The 23,095-nt window shown below is 36.5% G+C and overlaps 1 protein-coding gene across 2 annotated transcripts in view; it reads right to left on the reverse strand.

Moving 5' to 3' along the window:
* Positions 1–23,095, reverse strand: part of LOC111721368 (cyclic nucleotide-binding domain-containing protein 2-like) — a 107,817-nt gene that overhangs the window by 62,713 nt on the left and 22,009 nt on the right. Inside the window, exons 1-4 of one of the 2 annotated variants that reach the window (XM_031941560.1) lie at positions 13,979–14,777; positions 8,271–8,382; positions 7,148–7,222; positions 2,933–3,021 (exon numbers count right to left, since the gene is read on the reverse strand). In XM_031941560.1, the coding sequence (XP_031797420.1) occupies positions 2,933–3,021; positions 7,148–7,222; positions 8,271–8,382; positions 13,979–14,172 (470 nt within the window). In that variant the 5' untranslated portion in view covers positions 14,173–14,777. Of the gene's footprint in view, positions 1–2,932; positions 3,022–7,147; positions 7,223–8,270; positions 8,383–13,978; positions 14,778–23,095 lie in introns of those variants that run through there. The other variant, XM_031941559.1, reaches the window with a different exon arrangement.

A 23,095-nucleotide genomic window follows, 5' to 3' on the forward strand; every position in this document is an offset into this window, starting at 1 on the left:
TGGCAGTTCTGCTGGCAGCAACAGCTTCCCAAGTCTTATGGAGTGCAGTTTAGTCAATTCTTTAATCTTCAGTAAAGGAAGGAGTAATGAAAGATGTCTTAATTTAGGACACAACCAAGAGCATCAAAGCCAGAGACCATTCTGTTGTTTGCCTCAAGAGAGAAGCAAGTTCTGTGTAAAAATTCAACAAACATTAAGCATTTGCTATTGCAAGACTGCTCCTACTCCTACCACAACTATTACTGTATCTGGGTGTACAAATCAAAAACAGCACAGTCCTTAGTCTTGAGGAATTTACATTTTCCTCAGGCGATATAACAGATAGATAGAGAGACAGACTGAGAGAGAAAGAAAAAGAGACAGAGAGACACACGAGAGACAGAGACAGAGAGAAACAGAAAGAGAGAGAGAGAGAGAGAGAGAGAGAGAGACAGAGAGAGAGAGACAGAGAGAGACAGAGAGAGACAGAGAGAGACAGAGGAGAGAGAGAGTAGATAAAGAAAAGTAATTTCAGAAGGGAGTATGCATTTATAACTTGGAGTAGGATAAGGTGGAAGGGTTATGAAGGCACAGAGTAAAAGTGAGTATCCAAGTTAGCTGTCTGACCAACATCAAACTTTCTGCTACAAAGTAAGCCACCATCCAAAGCAGCATTCTGTCTGGGTCCTGGTGAAAATTATCCTCATCAGTTTGCTGGTATCTTGAGGGTGGAGTTATGCTATGTGTGGCAGGGTGTGCTGGAAATGCCTCAAACAGGTCCCCAGAGCCAATTATGAAATTTTCACTATTAACTTACACTTTGGAAATCAGTAAACAAACTGCAAATCAAGGTTTGATTTTAACTGCATCCCAACCTCATCATCAGAATAGGTTATGTGCTAGGTTAATGTCAGGTAAAAGCAGGACAAACAAGACTTAATTTTGTTATTGCTTATAAATTATCTTGGAAATCACCTCAAGCAGCAGCTTACTGAAAAATCCAAATAAAAGATTCCTGTGTTTCATTAAGTTGCACACATAAGGATAGCAAAGAAGATGGATGGTAAGTGCTCTGAGAGAAAGTCTGATGTTCTGATAACAGAGACATCTATCATCTCAGAAAGGTCACAAGTGATCTGTTATCCTTTTTTCTCTCTTCTACACAGCTAATCATGAATCTGGGCCAGCCATTCTAAGCCAGCTCATCACGTTGACTGCCAGATGCCCATTATGGTTTCTACACATCCCTAAGTTCATCATCACTTGCTCAATAGCCTACTTCTCCTCTTGGCACAATAGTGCCAAAGCAACCCATTTCTCTGAAAGCATTAAAATTGAAAATACTATCTATGAATTGAATACTTAAAATATTCATGTGCAATAATTATATATTATCCTGGAGTTGCAACTCAAGGATTATTTTTCAGAAGCCTTGTAAGTAATGTGAAAGAATGTACATATTAAATATTCTACTTTTAATGCCTAGATTTTTAATTTTAGAGTTTCAGAATTTTTTGTGTATATTTTTGTAGGGAGGAACATGAGGATCCAGACCCTATCATCTTAGAGTCTTGGATCTGATTGGGACACTGAGAGGTTAAGTGACTAGCCCTTGGCAGAAAAGCCATAAATGTCTTAAGTGGGATCTTTCTGACTTCCTGTAGGCCCTCTATTTGCTCTACTACACTGCTTTATTCAATTTGATAGGGACTTCCTTTTTATTTGAAAATTGTGTTCTTCTCAACCATGAACTCGACTACTCTGACATAAAGACAGGAGAAACTATTGTCCCTTTTGTTAGGAACAGAAAATGTTACAGTTAAAGATGAAAATGTATCCTAATAGTGTATATGTGTAATATGTATATAATTTATATTTATCTTATACATATATAAATATATATATTATATATAAAGATCTCTTAGAAGCATGGAGTATAGGATAGCAGATAAAGCCAGGACTATTCAGGATGAAGTTCCATCATTGATATACAGGGAAACTTCTACTATCAGTAAAATCATAGGTCTGATTATAAAAAGAACAGGGGAGTTGAAAGAGTAGTGGACTGAATTGAGAATTTGGGCTTGAATCTTGACTCTAACAGCTAATAATACCTATGTGGCTGTAAGGCTTTCTGGTTGATGGGCTTACTTTCAATTTGTGCTGTTTTCCTAGGAGAAGGTCAATTTTATAATAAATATAAATGCTGATCTGCATTAAATTAAATTGGGTTTTAATACAGTTTTAGTTTCTATCCAATATCTAAAGATCAATATTTTCTAATTGTGATATTGATCTCACTGAGTTGCAAGGAAAGTTCTTTGCAAACCTTCAAGAACCAGAAATGTGAATTATGTCTTTGTTTGGGGGGTTTTACAAGTCAGTTGGGATTAAGTGAATTGTCCAGAGTCACACAGCTGGTAAGTGTTAAGTGTCTGAGGGGGGATTTCAACTCAGATCCTCCTGACTCCAGAGCCAATACTCTATTCAGTGCACCATCTAGGTGCTCCAACACATTCTATGTTTGAAGTCTATCATTATTTGAACTTTTTCAAGTGGAAATCTCTTCTCTACTATCAATCTTTATTATAAAATTCAGGAATTCTGATCTAAATATGGCATATCATGACCTTGAAAATGAAAAATAAATGAATCATTTCTGCACTTTTGATATGTACAACATGTTGTGGTACTTCAATGGATTTTTTATTTTGTCTGAAATTATCCTAAGATATAATTGTAGCTTTTATTACCTCTCAGTGGTCTGGACTGAGTTCAAAGCATACTCAGAAAAATATCCAATTCTTCTGATCTATTCTATTTTTAATATGTTCTTTATCTTTGCCACATGAAAAATGTTCTATTTTTATTAAACCGTATCCAACATCTGCAACCTCTTTCATAGGAAATAAATAGCTGAAACCCAAATGGAAAAGCCCCGTGTGTTACTTACTCTTGATAGATTACAATTTGGCAAAGCTGGAGTTGGACTTCATTTGGCAAATGCTCAAATGAGCTATTCTTCTTTAGATGTTCTTGAATCTTTAAAAAAATATATATATTATATACATATATATATATATATAATTTAAACAAGGACTATAAGCAGTCAGTTTCAATTTTTGCCCTTCTGCTTTGGCAAATGTACCTCTAAAATCTAAATTCAGCACTTGTTGAGCCCTCCTGTCCTTTGGTAGATGTTTTTAAAAAGTACAACCCAATATCTAGATTGATCTTATAGCTTACATTATTACAAAGTGTTTTACAATTAATAATGCAATAATACACATTCACATATTGCTTTATTTGTTATTAACAGGAATCTTGTGAAGTATAAAATACAAGTATTTTGACCCCATTTTCACAGAATAAAAAAGAAAATGGTTCATATATCACTAAAAATAAATTGAATTTTCTGAGAGCCCCTGTTCTCCCTCCCCATTATCTTCAAGGCACTAAGACACCTTCTGTCACTTTCTTTTCCTTCACTTCTGTTTGATGTGAAAAGATGGCTCTTCTCCTTGCCAAGGCAAACTCCCTCTTCATGTACATGTCATCCCAATTCCATCCTGTACCTCCTCTAGCAACTACATCATCTATTCTTATTGTCGCTTATCTGCAATTTTTTCCTCTTTTGGTTGCTTCTCTACTACTAGATATCTCCCCCCTCTTCTAAAAAACTTTCACATGATTCATCTATCTCTGCAACTTATTATCCTATATATCATCCTTTTCCTGGCTAAACTCTTAGAAAGGACTTAGAAATGGCTCCCCATTTTATGACTCAAGTGAAATTGTTCTCTTCAAAGTTACCAATAATTTTAATGGACTTTTCTCAATCCTCAGTGATCTTTTTGCAATTTTCAATCTTGTTGACCACTCTTTTCTCCCTTTCTGACCTTTTCAGTCTTCTTATTCCTTACATCTCCCTCACGTCCAAACCCAACAGACACATACTCTGAGCTCTAGTGAGACATTAGCATCCTTGCTGTCCATTGCACCAGACACACTGTCTCCCGACTCCAGGCATTTTTACCCGCTGTCCCTCATTCTTGGAACTCCCTCCTTCCTCATCTCTGCCTCTTAACATTCTGGAGTCTTTCAAATGTCAGCTAAAATTCCAGTCTTCCTTTAATGCCAGTGCCTTCCCTCTGTTGCTTATCTCTAATAAATCTTGTATATATCTTACTTGTGTGTAGTTATTTATATTCTATCTCCATTCAATTGTAAACTCCTTGAGAGCAGGGACTGTCTCTTAACCTTCTTTGTATTCCTGGCACTTAGTACAATGTCTGACAAATAAAAGGGTCTTAATAAATGCTTGTTAATTTAGAAAAAAGATAACAGAGCTAGTAAGAGAAATAAATGAGATAGGAACTTAGTTCTAACTGAGAGGCCAGGGATTTTCCTTTTCTCTATATGACTCATAAGATATGAAAATATGTAAAATTCAGAAGGAAGTCTCACAAGCATTTTTCTGAGGGATAGAGGAAGAAGAAATATGAAATACAGGAAGAAATGGTCTATTTTAATTTAATTTTTTCCAACTAATAAAAATCTGTTTTCCCTTCCTTCCATCTATTCTCTCACTGAAAAAGAAAAAAGAAAAAAAAGCACCTTGTATTAGATATGCAGTCAAACTAAACAAACTCACATATTGGCCATGTCCCAAAAATATATGTCTTCAATATTCTACATGCTGAATCTATCACCTCTGTCAGGTCATAGGCAACTTTTTTTGTTACTGATTCTCTGCAGTTGTGATTAGCCATTACTTTGATCAGAATTCTTAAGTCTTTCGAAGTAGTTTGACTCAACAATATGTTTGTAACTGTGTAAATTTCTCTTTGGGTCCACCAACTTCCCTTTGTATCAGTTCATAAAAGTCTTCCCAGATTTCTCTAAATGGTCTCTTTTATAATTTCTTAGAGCACAATTGCTTTATATTCATGTATTATAATACAGTCATTCCCCATTTAATGAGTACCCCCTTAGTTTATGGTTGTCTGTCCTTACAAAAGAATTACTATAAATATTTTGTACATAGTTGTCCTTTCCCTTCTTTCTTTGATCACTTTGTGTCATAAGCCTAGTAATGGTTTAATTGGTTCAAGTTATATGTCCAGTTCTGTAAATAAAGAAATAGTCTAATATCAAAGCTGAATCAATGGAGGTCTCTAATACATTTACAATGACAAGGTGATAATGCTTCTTTCTACCCCCATCAAGTTAACTGTTTCCGTTATATCAACCTGAGTACTTGCTACTTTATCAAGCATTTAAAAGTTATTTATGATATCATAATTTCTTATCAAAGGATTTTTAAAAGCTCAAAATGATAGTTAATTTTGAAATGTGAGTTAAAACAAAAAAAAGTATCATTCAAAGTTAATTTTTTTCTGATAAATAATTAAAACTTCCATATCTAATAACTTCATGAAACTCTCTACACTTCAGCTCATTAAGGGAAGGGATTGTTCTAGCTAATTAAACTTTCTCATTAATAGTTAACATACATCACAAATAGATAATGAATTTTTAAAAGAAAAATGAAAGCTGAAAAAATACAATACTAAAATTATATTTAGCACAATTTAATCTTTCTTTGATAATGCAGAATCTCTTCAGAATTCTATGACATCACAGTGATTATTTTAATATTTTGATGGTTACAGTATTTTTTTACTGTAATTACCATTGCTCCCTCCTTTTTTGCAGACAGTAATTCTTATGCATAAGTACTCAAGAGAGGATTCAATAAATTCTTATGAGTGTTTTAATATCTCAGGGGTACCAATATAGCCTTAATTGCCACAAAGAGAAGACAAAAAATTGCCCTAGACAGAAAACAACAATGTTGATTACCATACTTTCAAGACTGAGGAGGGGACTGAAGCCATAACTAAGGTGATGAGCTGGAGAAGATAAGACTTCATAAAGATGTCATAGTTTTAATAGGAGTGAGATACTGGACCACAGATTCAGAGCTGGGAAGGATTGTAAAGGTCAGCAAAAACAATCTACTTATTTTACAATTGAGGAACCTGAAGCCCAGAGAAAGGAGGAAGGGAAAGAAAGAAGCATTTATATAGTACTTCCTATATATTGGGCACTCTACTTGGGGCTTTATGAGTATCTCAAAGGAGAATGTCTTAGGAGCTGGTAGATAATTCCCACCAGGGTCTGGATGTAGTATATTTCAGGAAAGGAAGAGCTGCTGAGTGACAGTGGCAGGGGAAGGGTCTGGAATTACCACTTGGAGAAAAGGAATACATCTTTTCCTCCTTCTGGTATCCATAGGCATGAGAGAAGATACATCTAATACTGGGGGATACAGTCAGATTCTGAGGGGATGCAGATCTTTTATGAGTGCCATAAGATGGAAAAAAAAGGAAATTCAGGAGGAAAAGGAGAAAAAGGAGATTTGTTAAGGATAGAACAGACCTTTCAGAGAAGGAACTCTGGGTAAATGTGAAAGAGAGTAGTCCTTTTCGACAGGGACGTGGGAGGGGAAGGTTTGAGGTTCAAAGTTAAGAGGAAAAGGCTAATAGTATCAGGGGAAGGAGTTGATTTTTGTTTAGGCCACTAGTGTGATTCTGTGGCACCAAGATTGGAAAAGAAAGAGGTGGGAGTATGCCAGTCAAGTCAATGAATCTCTTTTAAATTCTTACTATGTGCCAGAAACCATGCCAACTGCTGGGATTAAAATAACAAGCAGAAGAGTCTCCACCTTCAAGGTGTTACATTCTAATGGGGTCAGTCAGACAAACTGAAAAGTAGGATCTGAAAAGTAGGATCAGGAAAAGGATAAAGATATTCAGAAATAGAGCATATTCTTAGTATACTCTAAAATGCCTAAAAATCAATGATCCTTTTTACTTTTTAGCTCATTATAAAATAAAATAAATTGAAGCTTTTATAAGATTAAAACAGATTAGAAAAATAAAGCTAATTTGTCTAAGCATATTCAAGTTTAAACAAGGGCTAAAAAATATTTTCATAGACTTAAATAATTTTATTTTTATTAATTATCTCTTAAAAACAAGCATATTAGGTACTATATATAGTTCTAAATATAAATAAATACAATTTTAGACTGTGTTTTAGAATAATAGAAGTATGACTTGATATTATTGGAATTATATTTTTTCAAAAAAAGTTTTCTTGCCTGTCTGAGATCTTCTGTACATCTTTGATGTGGGCAAATAGATAGCAGACTCTTAAGTATATCCGACTCCTTGGTCTGTAATACAAAAAATGTAAGTTGTATGTTTGCATGGACCACAATTAATTTGTATTTACAAACGCTAGCTTTGCTCTAAACCAGAAAGAAATTATAGCCAATAGTAGAGCAGATGTTCTGATTTTTAAAAATATTTCTTTAAAACCTTTTTGGAGGGAAAATCCTTAAGATACCTGTTTTCCTGTAAATGAAACCTAGTTGTCTTGACAGACACAAGGAATTTGCTAGATCACAATAAAGTCAATAAATTAACATCTGAATTGGTTTAAAATGGTTTGATAGTGTTCATCCATTTTTCATATGTGCTAAAGAAGAATCCAATTCTTTCCAATTGTGGTCTACATGAGAAATATCAAATACATAACCCAGGATACTATGAATGGTTGAGGAAAGATACAATGCTCTTTCAAATATTAAGAAGAAAGATTGAAATGTGTGTCAACAGCCCTGTTTTTATAGATGAATTATGCTATCTATAAAATTATCAAGTGCAAAGCACATAAAAATACAATTGAGAAGTATTTAACAAAATAAATAAAAATACCATTATAATAAACATAATATTAACTTATAGGTTTTTAAAGTAAAATATGTGGCCCATAAGAACATTTATGTACAGTTTAGTGTCCCACTGTTTCTTTGAGTTTGATACTATTGGTCCATCCAATGAACCACTAAGGTCCAGAAATATAAATTGAAAATAAAACTGCATTACATGAAAAACATAGCAATGTGAAGTTTTTTCTTATGTCTACACATTCACTAAAAAACAATATAAAAAACAAAAGCTAGAATTTTCATTCTATTTAATATTAAGCAGATTCAGTTGTAATTGTCTGAATTGTATTTTATTCTGTTATATATTGATATAATTATTTTGAAATGATTCACAATATAAGGAACTTATATAAAAATATTTTCAACAAAATTGACAATATTAAAACATTCTATGATTTTAAAAAGATCCCTCCACCAAAAAAGTTAAAGACTTTGCTATTTCTAAAATCAGATAGTATTAATTATAATACAAACATAAAAAAGTACAAACCATGTTCATTTTAGTTTCACTTAAGATGTTTAATAACATTCCATTTTTAATTCTATTTTGCATCTTCAAATGGAAGACCACCCACTGTACTGCTGGGCTTTTCCCAATATATCTAAAGAAGAAAAACAAAATAAGTAAACGTAAATGTAACAAAGAACATTAAAATCATATAATTTTAGCCCATCTATAAACATTAGTTATGCTTTTAATTTTCATTGATTTTTTTTGTTTTTATATCATCTACTTTTGTCAATATATCTCTTCCCATAACATGCAAAAAATTTTATACAACTTATTTGATATGTTTAATTTAACTATATTCGTTATTATAAATGAAGCCAAAAGACATAAAGAAAGTACAGTTAAATGGAAAGGTTGGCTCACAATTTCTCCTCAGAGAGGTGAATTTCATTATGCTATAAGAATAATTTTTTTCCAAGGGAAATTGCTCATCTCCAGTAATCATAATAAACATAGATAAGGGACTATCATAAAGAAACAATTTATGTGGCAATATCCTTTGCTAAAAACAGTGAAAAAATTATGAGAATTTTATAATATCTGCAAAAGTTAACATAAAACTCAGTATTTGTTTCAAACCCTGGGATGTTACAAAGCCTCCCAAATGAGAACTATAATGACTTAAAAGCATTCAGACTTATTCATGTAGAAAAAAATCAAGTGGATAAAGAACATCTGAGCCAAACAATAATGTGTAGTTGCATGGATGACTTTATAGAGGTTGATAGTCCATTGGTAGATAGGTAGATAGACAGATAGATGATAGCTAGCTAGCTAACAAATGTATATATACACACACAGTTATCTCGAAAAAATACTTTAGATGGAAAAACCTGGCCCAAATTTAATGGAACAAAGAGAGATTGACTGCAAGTGGAAAATTGCACAGTGGATTTAATGATTCCTAAACTTTTTCCTGAAACAAAATCCTAACTTATTAACATCTTCCAATGATACCATATGACTTTGAATAATAGTAATATTACAAACCCCAAAGAAGAAAAGTTTAGATTTTTCAAGGGGAAATAGAGAGGATCAGGACATCCAAATGGTGCAACCGCTATTAAAGCTTCATTTGTTCAGTGATTAAAGTCCTAAGTGATCTGAGTTCAGACTGGAGAAATCCAGGTCGGTTTCTATCTGTAAATTCATTTCTCTCAGTACGAAAGGACAAGAGAAATAGGGGACGTTGGTCCTGGTTCCAGTTGTGTATGAGCGGGTTGTGGCATATTACCAACATAGAACTGTACAAATATGTGATTTTAAAGTTCTCATCTAAGAGCTAACTAGAAAAGGAGGTAGGGCCATATAGTAATATCAAGAAATAACAAGGGGACAGTCCATGCTACATTGGTGCCCAATTTAACTCAAATAAAAATCTGCTGAATATGCAAAACATTTTATGAGCTGAAAGTTTAGCTCAAGGTAAAAAAAAAAAAATAGTTCCAGGGTAGAGCTAGAAAACCTACCTATAAGGACCCTAATATATAGTGCAGACCCAGGTCTTCAGTATTTTTTATGCCTCTTTTACCAAGCTGGTAATATCACTTTCATTTTTCTTCCCAATTTTTCCTCTATCTCTCTTGCTTCATTTTCAAAATTCTTTCTGAGCTCTTTCATGGCCTAAAATCAATTCATATTTTTTGAGGCTTTGGATGTAGGAATTTTGCCTTTCTTTCTTCTTTGGAGTTTATATTCTGATATTTTCACTATAGCAACTTTCTATGGTTAGAATTTTTTCTGTCCTTTGCTCATTTCCCAGCCTATTTCTTGTCTTTTAACTCTATGCTAAAGTGGGGCTCTGCTTCCCAAGTTGGAGGGAAGCACTGTCCCAAAGCTTCAGGTTTTCTGTGCAACTGTTTCCAAAGGTAATTCCGGGGCCTGTAAGTTTTCAACTCTTCTGAGGTGGTATAATCCAGGAAGAGGTGTGTTTACTACTCTCCTGAACTATGCACTGGTTTGTGAGCGAATGTATTCTTTCCAATCCTGGAATTGTGACCACAATTCATTGTGGTGTTGAAATAACTCTGGGTTCTCCAAGACTATCAAAGCACAGCACAAACTTGATAAGATTTCATCAAGCTAGAAAAGTTGCACAAATTGCAATGGAGGCAATCTATCTCAAGTCTCCTGAAAGACTTATTACCAGAAGGCTGGAGGGTACATGATAAATTCTTTCTCCCTGGAGATGCATGTACTCTTTCACAAGTGCAAGAGAAAATGCTCCTAACTATATTTAAGCTTTCTAAAGGCCAAAGAGTCAAGTAGGGATAGTGTATACTCGGCAGGGGTCTTCAAACTTTTTAAATAGGGGGCCAGTTCACTGTCCCTCAGACTGTTGGAGGGCTGGACTATAGTAAAAACAAAAACTTTGTTTTGTGGGCCTTTAAATAAACTTCCTAGCCCTGGGTGAGGGGGATAAACATCCTCAGCTGCTGTATCTGGCCCATGGGCTGTAGTTTAAGGACCCCTGGTGTATAGGATAATCTTAAAGTGGAGAAGACACTGTTCAAGTTAGTTGGCTACTTCTTCTCTTTCCTTTTCCCCCATGTCTGTGATATAATGAAAAAAGGAGTTCTGGATTTGAGAGTCAATGAAATTTAGGTATGAAGAATTCATCCAGCTGTTATTGGCTGTGTTACTCGGGTTATGTATCTCCTCAGCTCCATTTTTCCCATCTGTAAAATAGGGCTAATAATTCCTGATGTGCCTATCTCACAGGGTTTTGAAAGATGGTATTATACAGTCAAAGATTCTGATAAAGGACTCATTTCCAAAATATATAGAGAATTGACTCTAATTTACAAGAAATCAAACCATTCTCCAATTGATAAATGGTCAAAGGATATGAACAGACAATTCTCAGATGAAGAAATTGAAACTATTTCTAGCCATATGAAAAGATGTTCCAAGTCATTATTAATCAGAGAAATGCAAATTCAAACAACTCTGAGAGACCACTACATACCGGTCAGACTGGCTAGAATGACAGGGAAAAATAATGTGGAATGTTGGAGGGGATGTGGAAAAACTGGGACACTAATACATTGTTGGTGGAATCGTGAATACATCCAACCATTCTGGAGAGCAATTTGGAACTATGCTCAAAAAGTTATCAAACTGTGCATACACTTTGATCCAGCAATGTTACTACTGAGCTTATATCCCAAAGAGATCATAAAGAAGGGAAAGGGACCTTTATGTGCACAAATGTTTGTGGCAGCCCTCTTTATAGTGGCCAGAAACTGGAAACTGAGTAGATCCCCATCAATTGGAGAATGGCTGAATAAATTGTGGTATAGGAATATTATGGAATATTATTGTTCAGTAAGAAATGACCAAGAGGATGATTTCAGAAAGGCCTGGAGAGACTTATATGAACTGATACTGAGTGAAACGAGCAGGGCCAGGAGATCATTATATACTTCAACAACAATACTATAAGATGATCAATTCTGATGGATGTGGCCATCTTCAGCAATGAGATGAACCAAATCAGTTCCAATGGAGCAGTAATGAACTGAACCAGCTACGCTCAGCTTAAGAACTCTGGGAGATGACTAAGAACCATTACATTGAATTCCCAATCCCTATATTTTTGCCTGCCTGCATTTTGGATTTCCTTCACAGGCTAATTGTACAATATTTCAGAGTCCGATTCTTTTTGTACAGCAAAATAACGGTTTGGTCATGTATACTTATTGTGTATCTAATTTATACTTTAATATATTTAACATCTACTGGTCATCCTGCCATCAAGGGAAGGGAGTAGGGGGAATGAGGGGAAAAATTGGAACAAAAGGTTTGGCAATTGTCAATGCTGTAAAATTACCCATGCATATAACTTGTAAATAAAAAGCTATTAAAAAATAAAATAACTATTGACAAAATTTAAAAAAAAGAAAGATGATATTATAGCTCAAGTGCTTTGTAAAACATAGAAGCGTCATAGAAATTTCTGTTTACAGTATTATTCTTATGAAGTAGTTATGTGATAGATTGATGTTCCTGAATTTAAACCATCTTCAGACACTTCTAGCTATGTGATCCTAGACAAGTCACTTTACCTTCTATGCCTCAATTTTCTCATCTGTAAAATGGACTAGAACCTGTCAAGTGAAACTATCAACTGAACCAGAACCAGACTCTAACCTGTGGGTGGCCAGAGCCACACAAAGCAGGCCAGAGATAGGAGAGTCAGGACACAAATACAAGTTTAATTAATTTCAGAGTGGGGAAAATGACATTTGCAAAAATGTATACTGTTCACTAGTATACGTGAAAGGGGTTGGCTCACAATACAATCATTTTTAGATCTTGAGATAGTTCTCATGGTTAACATTTCCTGGGATGATGCAGATGTTCTTGTGTCCCAAAGGAAAATCCACTGTCTCAAATCTGAAGAGTCATATCTACCCTAGGAGGCACAGAACCAGAGTCTGTGATGGGAACAGGAGCGCAGTACCTGTCAGTGACAAGGAACAAGAATTGTGAACATTTGATGGATAGCCTTAGGGAATAAAGAGAGCTAAATTCCATAGTGACACTTTGCCAGAGAATAAGGTCATTCCAGGGTACAAAGTCAAACTCAGGGTGTAATGTCAAACACAAGGGAAAACCTGCTTGCTGGACCTTAGCTCTGAAAAGCAGGGTATCTCCAAACGTGCTGACAAAAGATAATATTTGTGAAGTGTTTTGCAAGCATTAAAGCATTACATAAATGTTAGCTGTTGTTCTTTAAATTTTGCTTGGCATGAAAAAAGAAAACTAAATTAAGGTAGAAAGTAGTGTGGACTAGATTGAAAAAAAAAAAACCCGGTGGCCTTGATGAAAACACCTGGTGACAAGTCCTGTTTCTAAAGTTGTACATACTAGCTGTGTGAAGAGAAGCAGTTGCTCAACCTCTCAGTGATTTAGGTCAACTCTTCATGCATTACAGGTACTCCAGGGAGTTTCCTCATTGATAAAATCGTAAGTCTAGATAAAATAATATTAATAATGTTGCTTTAAAAAAAATTTTGGCCCTCATTTGGTTTTTCTTTCCCCTGTGGATTAGTGGCCTTGAATATTTTTTCTATCTTGACTCTGCTCTATGATCCCTATGGACCAACAACTTCCTTAGAAGGCGCTGGATTCTTCTCTGAGACAATGTGATAAACGTCTTTAAGTTATAGTGGATACAGGACCTGATCGTTAGAATCAAGTATTTTGGAACGTGCAGCACGCTTTAATATGATTCTCGTGCATTTCTAGACATAATAAAGATCAAAAACCAGCCAGTAGTTTTAAGGAAATTAAAAGGGCTGAGGGAGAGGGAGGAAAAAAGAGGGCTGTTGGATTGTCCAGTTCCAAAGTCTGGCTCCACATGTAGTGAGAAGGATCGGTGGCAAGGGGCAGGGATAAATGGCCCAGAGGTACATGCTTTCTGTCTGAGGGAGTTGTCCAACTATTATCTGCAAGCTAAGCACTTGCTAGCAGCCCTTTGCACCATCCAAGGGCTCTTTATCTCTTTCCTAACTCGATCTCCGACACGTGAGCTCTGGAAGATCAGCGTTGAGGGCAGCGGACCGCACTTTCACGCTAGTGCCCCTGGGGCTCAATCCGAAGGAGTGAAGAGGTGGGGAAAGGTGCAGCCTCTCGGGTCCCAGGCTCTGGGGCTGGGTGACGCAGGAGAGCGGAGCTGTTACCTTTTCAGCGTCAGGGTCAGACCGCAGATGTGCGCTACGATCCTGGCCATCTTACGGAAGCGGTCCCCGGCCCCTCGGGCCTGCCCTGGGGCCTCAGTGGGGAAGGACAAAGGAATTGGGGAGCTGGGCTTGGGGTTTGAGGAAAGCTCTCTGAAAAGCCAGAAGTCAGATGACAGGGACCACGCAGGCTCCATAGAGAGAAGAAGGGGGAGGGGGAAAAAAGAAGTCAAGTTCCTTCAACGAACCAGGGAGCAATAGAGTACGACTCCAACTGCCAGTGAGAACGCGCGCTAACCGCCGCTTCCTGATGGGGCCGAAGGGACTCAAGAACACCGGGCCCTGAGCGGTCCAGCCTGTGAAACCCAGGCGCCAGGGGCGCAAAGCAGGGAGATCTACAAGCAGAGAGAGCTCTCCGCGGCGCAAACCAGAGAGATCTATAAGCAGGGAGGGCTCTCCGTGACGCAAACCAGAGAGAGCTGAAAACAGAGAGCTCTCCACGGCGCAAACCAGAGAGATCTATAAGCAGGGAGGGCTCTCCGTGACGCGAACCAGAGAGAGCTGAAAACAGAGAGCTCTCCACGGCGCAAACCAGAGAGATCTATAAGCAGAGAGAGCTCTCCGCGGCGCAAACCAGAGAGATCTATAAGCAGAGAGCTCTCCGCGGCGCAAACCCAGAGAGATCTATAAGCAGGGAGGGCTCTCCGTGACGCGAACCAGAGAGAGCTGAAAACAGAGAGCTCTCCACGGCGCAAACCAGAGAGATCTATAAGCAGAGAGAGCTCTCCACGGCGCAAACCAGAGAGATCTATAACAGAGAGCTCTCCGGCGCAAACCAGAGAGAGCTGAAAACAGAGAGCTCTCCACGGCGCAAACCAGAGAGATCTATAAGCAGAGAGAGCTCTCCGCGGCGCAAACCAGAGAGATCTATAAGCAGAGAGCTCTCCGCGGCGCAAACCAGAGAGAGCTGAAAACAGAGAGCTCTCCACGGCGCAAACCAGAGAGATCTATAAGCAGAGAGAGCTCTCCGCGGCGCAAACCAGAGAGATCTATAAGCAGAGAGCTCTCCGCGGCGCAAACCAGAGAGAGCTGAAAACAGAGAGCTCTCCACGGCGCAAACCAGAGAGATCTATAAGCAGAGAGAGCTCTCCGCGGCGCAAAGCAGGGAGGGCTGAAAACAGAGAGCTCTCCGCGGCTCAAAGCAGAAAGATCTATAAAGCAGAGAGAGCTCTCAGCCGTGCAAAGCAGAGAGAGCTGAAAACAAGAGAGAGCTCCGAGGCGCAAAGCTGAAAACAGAGCTCCGCGCCCAGACCAGAGGCTGGCGGGGAGCAGGCAGCGGGGTAGGAGCTGTCCAAAAGAAAGCTCTAAGGAGAGCTCCCTGAGCAATCCCAGTCCCTGGGTCACACTAACTTGGCTGAGAAGTTTGAGAGCGTGCTTTCTGGATTTCCTAAATGTCAACAAGCAAAATATGGAAAAACGGAGCGCACGCGAAACGCAGGAAAAACTTGATAAAGAGAACATGTTAAGAACTTAAGGTATGGGGGAGGCCTCGGGGCTTGGAATCCTAAAGACTCTTCAAGTCATGAGTTTTGGGGGCTGAATCCCGTGCCGTATCCCACCACCCATGTCTTTCTCCGGTCCATCCCAGACCCTTTTCCCTTAGACACTTCCACATGGTGACCTCGACTATTCCCATAAATTCAATGACCATCTTTGCAAATGACTCGCAGATGGACTGTATATCCAGCCCTAGTCTATCTCCTGAGCTCCTGCAGCAATTGCCAAGTGAACATTTTGAACTGTCTGGTTTACCAGATTGTCTCACTTCCGGTGCCTTCAAAGGAAATTGTTGTTCCACCATGGTCACAGAGTGGGTTAGGGGCCTGCGGGGGAGAGGAGGAGGAGGGAGAGGAACCAAATGAGGGCCAAAAAAATAAAAAGTAACATTATTTCATCCAGACTTGTGATTTTATCAGGGAGGAAACTCCCTGGAGTACCTGTAAAGTATGAAGAGGACTGAAATCATTGACAAGTTAAGCTAGAACTAGCCCTCTTCACACAGCTAGTATGCACATTAGGACTCAGCATGTTCCCTCCACCTCCCTATTTCCTTCTCTGTCCAATCTATGGGTCTTCTGAATGAAGGAGAGTGTCACCATCATACAGTTTCCTAGGTTCACAATCTTGGAATTTATCACACATATCATCCAGTTTTTAAGTCATTTCTTTCTTTCTTCTACATTTGTCCCATTTCTCAAATCACATGGCCCCTATTGAACTTGAAACAGTGTCCTTATTTATCTCTGCCTCAAATCATTCTCTTCTTCAATGCAGCCTCCCAACAGCTGCCAAAAGGATTTTTCTTTAAAGCAAGGGTCTGATCATTTCCTCCCCTACTCACTAAGATCCCTTCTTACCTCTGGAATCAAATATAAACTTTGACACTTAAAACCTTAAAACTTAAAAGGTTTCATAACCTCACTATTTTCCAGCCCTGTTATATGCACTTAGTCTCCTTTAATGCAATCTATGGTCCAGGCAGAGAGTTCTGTTTTCTGTTCCTCAAAGGTGTCACTCCGTAGTGACCTACACATACAGTGTAGGTATCTCTACTCTAACCCTACTCTGGGCCTTCACTCCATCTAGAGACCTAAATTAAAATATTCCCTCCCCTTTTTTACTTCTTGGAAACCTTAATTTCTTTGAAGACTTAGTTCAAGTGCTACCATCACCAAGACGACTTTCCTAGTCTGCTCCAGCTGCTGGCATCCTCTCCCTGAAAATTACTTTTTATCCTTTTTAAATAAACCTGTGTAGGTACTTTTTGTTAGAGGAAAGGAGGGGTGTGAGCCAACATTTGTTTGTTTTTTTGGTGGAAGCTAATAAATATTCAACCTCAATTGTGTTTCAATCCAAAGAATTCTCTATCCACAAATGAGATACAAACCATAAATCCAATAACAAAATATTTCCTTTTGTTTAACACTGAAAATTAACAGTGAGAAGTCAAAAAATGAAATAATTTCCAGGAATCTCTGCCCAATACATGTGAACACATCCCCTCAAACGATTCACATTTTGAGTTGAAAAGGGGATTGGGGAAGCTATTTTCTTGTTAAAAGGCTATCATATTTTTATGGACTCTCTGAAACCACCTTCATGATTTTTTTTTTTTTTTTTTGCTATCTGATCCCACTATCCATCAGCAGAGAAGTGGGCTCCTCTGAGGGGAGTAAATGTCATTTGCTAGAGCTCCCTCCCCTGCACTTTCCCAGACACTATTCTTTTCCCTTTGCGAAGTGTTTTATCATTTAGCTTAAGCTAGGGTGTTTCAGATCAGTCATCACATCTTTAGTTCTTTCTGTTAGGCCCACAGCCAGCCTCTCATGCCAAAGATTAGCTTAAATAATTGTAAAGCAAAATATTGCTGACTTGCTTTACTCAATTGAAAATGCTAGCCATAAGTCCTGACTGAGTCAGGATGGAATGAGCTGCATTCACAACTTCCCTGAACTAAATTACAGATTATCTTGGGGCACACCATGCCCCCTCACATACCCAGTCAGCTCAGATTTTTCTGAGACTATGCACTATTGACTTTTCATTTATCCTTTCACTTCCCATCTGCTCCCTCCAGTTAATGCCCAGGTCATGAAAATTGTGTTGAAATTTTGATAAACCAAAAAAGGGATTATAGACCTTGGAGGAATAATAAAAACATCAGGAAGTACACATGATAATTGGTATTTTTATAACACCAGGTACTGTACTAAGCACTTTTAAAATAATATTTTATCCTCTTAACAACTTTGGGTAAGTAGGTGCTATTATCCCCATTTTACATCTGAGAAAAGTGAGACAAATAGAAATTAATTGACTTATTCAGGGTCCCACAGCTAATAAATATTTGAAGTCAAATGTGAACTCAGATTTTCTTGATTCTAGGCCTAGCATTCTTACCACTGAGCCACTAGCTACCTTATAAGTGCTTTCATAGTCTCGAAGCAAAATCTCTTGTCCCTAATGCCTTTAAAATCAGTTAAGTTTATTTCAGTAACATTTTTCATTGATTTTACTTTTCCATTTTAAAAAGTAGATATTTTCTTTCTATTCTTCTAAAATGTTACTATATTACATAGAAAATGTGCCATATACACACATGCACATATATGTTTACATAACTACATATACAATATTTTATTTTCTTTAAGTACTTTACATTTTATTTATTGCCATAAGACTAATTTACCACAGTTATAATTGTGGTGACACCTTAGAAAGAGTTAACATAAAGGAACAACTAGCCTAGATAGGAGATTGAAGTAGAGTCCAGAAACTGAGTTCAAATGCTAATGCTGACTCTCACTAGGTTTTTTTTTTTTTTTTTTGACAATGATTGTCACTTAAGTACTCTGAAGCTCAGTGTCCACATCTATAAAATGGGCATAATATATGGATATTACCAACTTCACAAGTTTAGTATGAGGCCAAATGAGATTTATATGCAAGATGCTTTGTGAACTGAGGAGCTATATATATATATATAACTGATGTCAGTTATGATTATAAACATTTTAAAACACATAGTATTTAATGAATGCTGAGAAATTGTACATTCATTGTATTATGTGTACGCTTTTATGAGTTCATTTCTGGTATTCTAAAAAAAATGAATTTAGGTGCAGTATTTTGTGGTTTGTTTTTCCCTTGGAACTCAAGTGTAAGTAAAATGTACCTCTAGGTTCACAGATTCAGGCCATGCTAGAACTGGACAGGACTTAGAGTCCAATATCCTCATTTAACATCTGAAGAAACTTCCTCTATTGTCATTTCCCAAAAGCATTCCCAAACCATTTGCTAAGAAATAATTTCATTTAGTCTAATATTAAATTTTAAGACACTCAAAATGCTTTCAGATGCTTTCAAGCATGATATAGGAAAGCTTTCAAAAATGTCACTTCCAAGAAGTTAATGATGAAAAGCAGACTTTTCTTTGAGAGGCAAAGATGCAAAGTTGTCTCAATATGTAGGTGAAAATATGGTCTTCTATACAAATGGCAGGTATATACAACAACATTTTTTAAATAAATATTGAAAGGATTCATGTCCAAATATACTGCAATAGATTTTTTGCCACATCTATAATAATATAACAACTAATATTATACGTATGTTCTATTTTCCTACTGTTTTATAATTTCAATTCATGTGTGTCCAAATATATTACAGTAAATTTTGCCATATATAGAATAATATAACCATTAATATTGCATATATTATGTATGTGTATATGTATGTATCCATGCATGTTCTATTTTTTTCCTGTTGTAGATACTTTCAAAGTAATTAATAAGTAGTGTTAGTCTCTAGGAGAAACTTATTGGTGATTTCAGGGGCAGAACATAATTGAATCAGAGAGATAAAAGAGTCTCTTTTGGTAAGGAGGAAAAAAACAAAGTCAGTTGAAAAAAGAATAGAGGGATGGACTAGATCTCATCAGCTTTTGTGAATTTAATTATCATCCTTAGACAAATGACTTATTTTTTTATTATAGCTTTTTATTTACAAGATATATGCATAGGTAATTTTTCAGCCTTGACAGTTGCAAATCCTTTTGTTCCAACTTTTTACCTCCTTCCCCCCACCCCTTCCCCTAGATGGCAGGTTGACCAATACATGTTAAATATGTTAAAGTATAGGTTAAATACAATATATGTATATATGTCCAAAAAGTTAATTTGCTGTATAAAAAGAGTCGGACTGACAAATGACTTATAGATCAGTATAACTTCAGTCCCTTATCATGAGCTTAGCTGTCCATTGGACACTTCAGATTGGTTATCTCAGGAACTTAAAATACATCCACTACAGGATTTGTTTCATTCCTCCCATACCACTTCCAAACTTGATCCATCCATCAAAGTCACCTCAGTGCTTCCAATATGATAACAAATCCGACAGTGAACTTTATGAGAATGAAAGTGAATTCCAGAAAAAGATACTGAGACCCTGACATTCCACAATTGTGGGCACATATGTCCCCTGCACATATACCTCATTAACAATGCTTTAAATTCATTCCCAATCCACCCCTCCCCACAACAAATACTATATATGATTTAGAGGAAAGTATGCCTGAGGTGTGGGGAGAAAATACTTGGTAACTAATACTCTTATTATAATATTAGAGCAAATGCTTTTGCTAAAGAGCCAATTGAGTCTCCTGACTGATTGTTACACATAAATGGATACTCATAGGCAAGTGTTAGAAGGATAGCCATGCACAGAATTACACCTTGAACTCTGAAATTAGTAGCAGCCACCCAATTTACCAGTAAAACCATAAGTCTGGAAAGTGGTCTCAAAGGGAAAATTACATTTATTATATAAGACAGTTATATGGGGGAAGACATGGGATAAGTAAACATTTACAAAACCAAGAGCCATCAGCAAAACATTCACAAATAAATAATGCTTTTATGATTAGAAACTAAAATTTTAGGGGCAGCTAGGTGGTGCAGTGGATATAGTGAATAGAGCACTAGCTCTGAAATCAGGAAGACCTGACTAGCTGTCACTTCCTAGCTGTGTGACCTCGGGCAAGTCACTTAACCCTAATTTCCTCAGCAAAAAAAAAGAAAGAAACTGAAACTTTAGAATTTAAACTATAATGTCTCACTGTAATGCGATAAGAAAACATAGATAATTAGAACCACATTTATTTATTTCATAGTTAATCGTTAGTCACAAGTTTTCATTTTTTAATCACAAAATCACTTTTTCTTTCATTAAGAATTTCCCCAGAGAGCTTCAAAATTTACCAATCATTTCTCTTTGCTCACTTTGACAGTGATACAAAGTAAAAAACTGCAGCTGGGAGCTGGGCAGCTGGAAGATGGAATAGAGAGAGTGCCAGGCCTGGAATTGGGAAGATCTAGATTCAAATATGACCTAGGATAGTTACTGTGTTACCTGGACAAGTGTAACCTGTTTCCCTCAGGTTTCTTATCTGCAAAATGGGGACAATGATACCTCCCAGGGTTGTTGTGAGGATCAAATATTTGTGCGCGCATGCACACACACAAACACACATACACACCTTTTATTGAGTTTATTAAATTGCTGCAGATGTAATTTTTTATTTTTTTCCCTATCAAAGTATTGTGGAAAGAGCACTTGGGATAGCAAATAGAACTGAGGTGTGTGTCTCTTAGAACAAGCACAGTTCCTAGCACATAACTAGCATTTAAGCTTAGTAACTTGCTGTAATCTTTCAGAGCTTTAGTTTCCTAATGTATAAAATGAAAATAATTTGAATTACCTACTTCACAAAGTTATTGCAAGGAAAAGACTTTATAAATTGGGCATTGTGAGCTATAATCATTACTTCTAACAGAAGGTCTGTTTCAAACAAAATCATGGGAGACATACTTTTCCTACATTTCTTTAAGAATTTCCAATTAAAAAGCATTTTTGAGTCATTCATTCAAATTTGCTTCTTAAATCCCTGGAAGTATGTTGTTAAATATTAGAAAAACATTCCTTCCCTTTCTGCCTTTCTGAATAGATTTAAGTACATTGAATTTGCAATATTTTGGGAAGTGAGGCTACAAAATCTTTACTATAGCCAACTTCCATGGCAATGGTAAGAATTTCACTCCATTTCATATATTTTACCACAGCATTCATTTTAATCTTCTTGCCTGCTGTTGGCAAGGTGGTCTGTACATGAGGAGCTGTTCTGGTCAATACCAAATAATTGATAGTGCTCCAGAACCAAGGCATTTATAGATAAAAATCAATCTAGTGATGCTCCATTAGTTATCAGTTGAACATCAATACTAATGGCTTCTGTTTAAAAAAGGGGGGGAAGAGTCAAAGGAATCTGTCATAAGTATGTCCTCTTAATTCTGATGAATTGCCTTTTCCCAGAATGTAAAACTCACAATTATAAATAAATCTATTCCACTTCTAAGATGCAACTCATTTAGCACTTACATAGTACTTTATGTTATTTAACTTTTGATTTGCTCATATCTATATCTATATTTGCCTTTCTCCGTCTCTTTCTCTTTCTCTTTTCCCTTCTTCCTTCTTTCCCTCTTTCTCTGTCTCTCTCTTTCTCATCTCTTTTTCTCTTTCTCTCTCTGCCTGTTTTTTTTCTCTCTCTACATATAGATAGATATAGATATATCTCTATTGATCTATCTATAACTAGATTTATATCTATGTGTATATCTTGTCTCTCAACTAAACTGTCAGATCCTTGAGAATGGTAGCAATGTATTATATGTTATATGTAAGGAAGTGCTACTCTATTGAACTTTGAGTTGAGAATCATCTGGGAATCAAAATTAAGCTCTAACTCTTCCTGATGTAACCTTGGATAAGCCACTTGAGATTTTCTGAGCCTCAGTTTCTTCATCTATAAAAGAAGGATAACTAATAATACTTATTCTATCAGATACTACTCTAAGGAGATGTTGGAATTCTCAGTTTTGGGAAGTAATCTTTCTTTTCTTTATGATTCTAATTCACTGGCTGTAGATCAAATTATATGAGAAAGAAAGCACTTTTAAGTTTTCCTCCCACATAATTATCTTTTTTCCAAGATGTTTTTGAATTCTTTTGTTCTTACAAACACTATCAGTATACTCTATCTATCAGATTAAAACTTTGCAAAAAGAAAGAGGGGAAACCTTTAAAGGACAAAAAATTCTAAAATAGAATAATTGGATGAAAATCAATTATTTAATAATCAGTAAGTATTTTATTAAGTGCCCATTATGTATCAAGAATATAATTGACAAACAAAACTAAGAACAAATTTCTCGTTTTCATGGGGCTTTTGTGTGTATAGCCTTATTCTAGGCTTGGATAGGACATGAGAAAAAAATTTATAAAAGAAACAGAAAGCAGGATATATGCCCATGGTATAACTTAATGCTCACCAAGGAACAGGTAAATATAATGTAAAGTAAACAATGCAAACTGACCAAAAATCAAGGCATGATCTGACTTGGCTGCAGCTAAAAATAGGCTTGAGTTTAGGTGAGGCTTTCTAGAAAAGCAATAATTGAGCCAAACTTAGAAAAAAGTAGTAAACATTGTTTTGTGGGA

This window comes from Sarcophilus harrisii, chromosome 6 (genome assembly GCF_902635505.1).
Source record: "Sarcophilus harrisii chromosome 6, mSarHar1.11, whole genome shotgun sequence".
In the NCBI taxonomy this organism is placed as follows: Eukaryota; Metazoa; Chordata; class Mammalia; order Dasyuromorphia; family Dasyuridae; genus Sarcophilus; species Sarcophilus harrisii.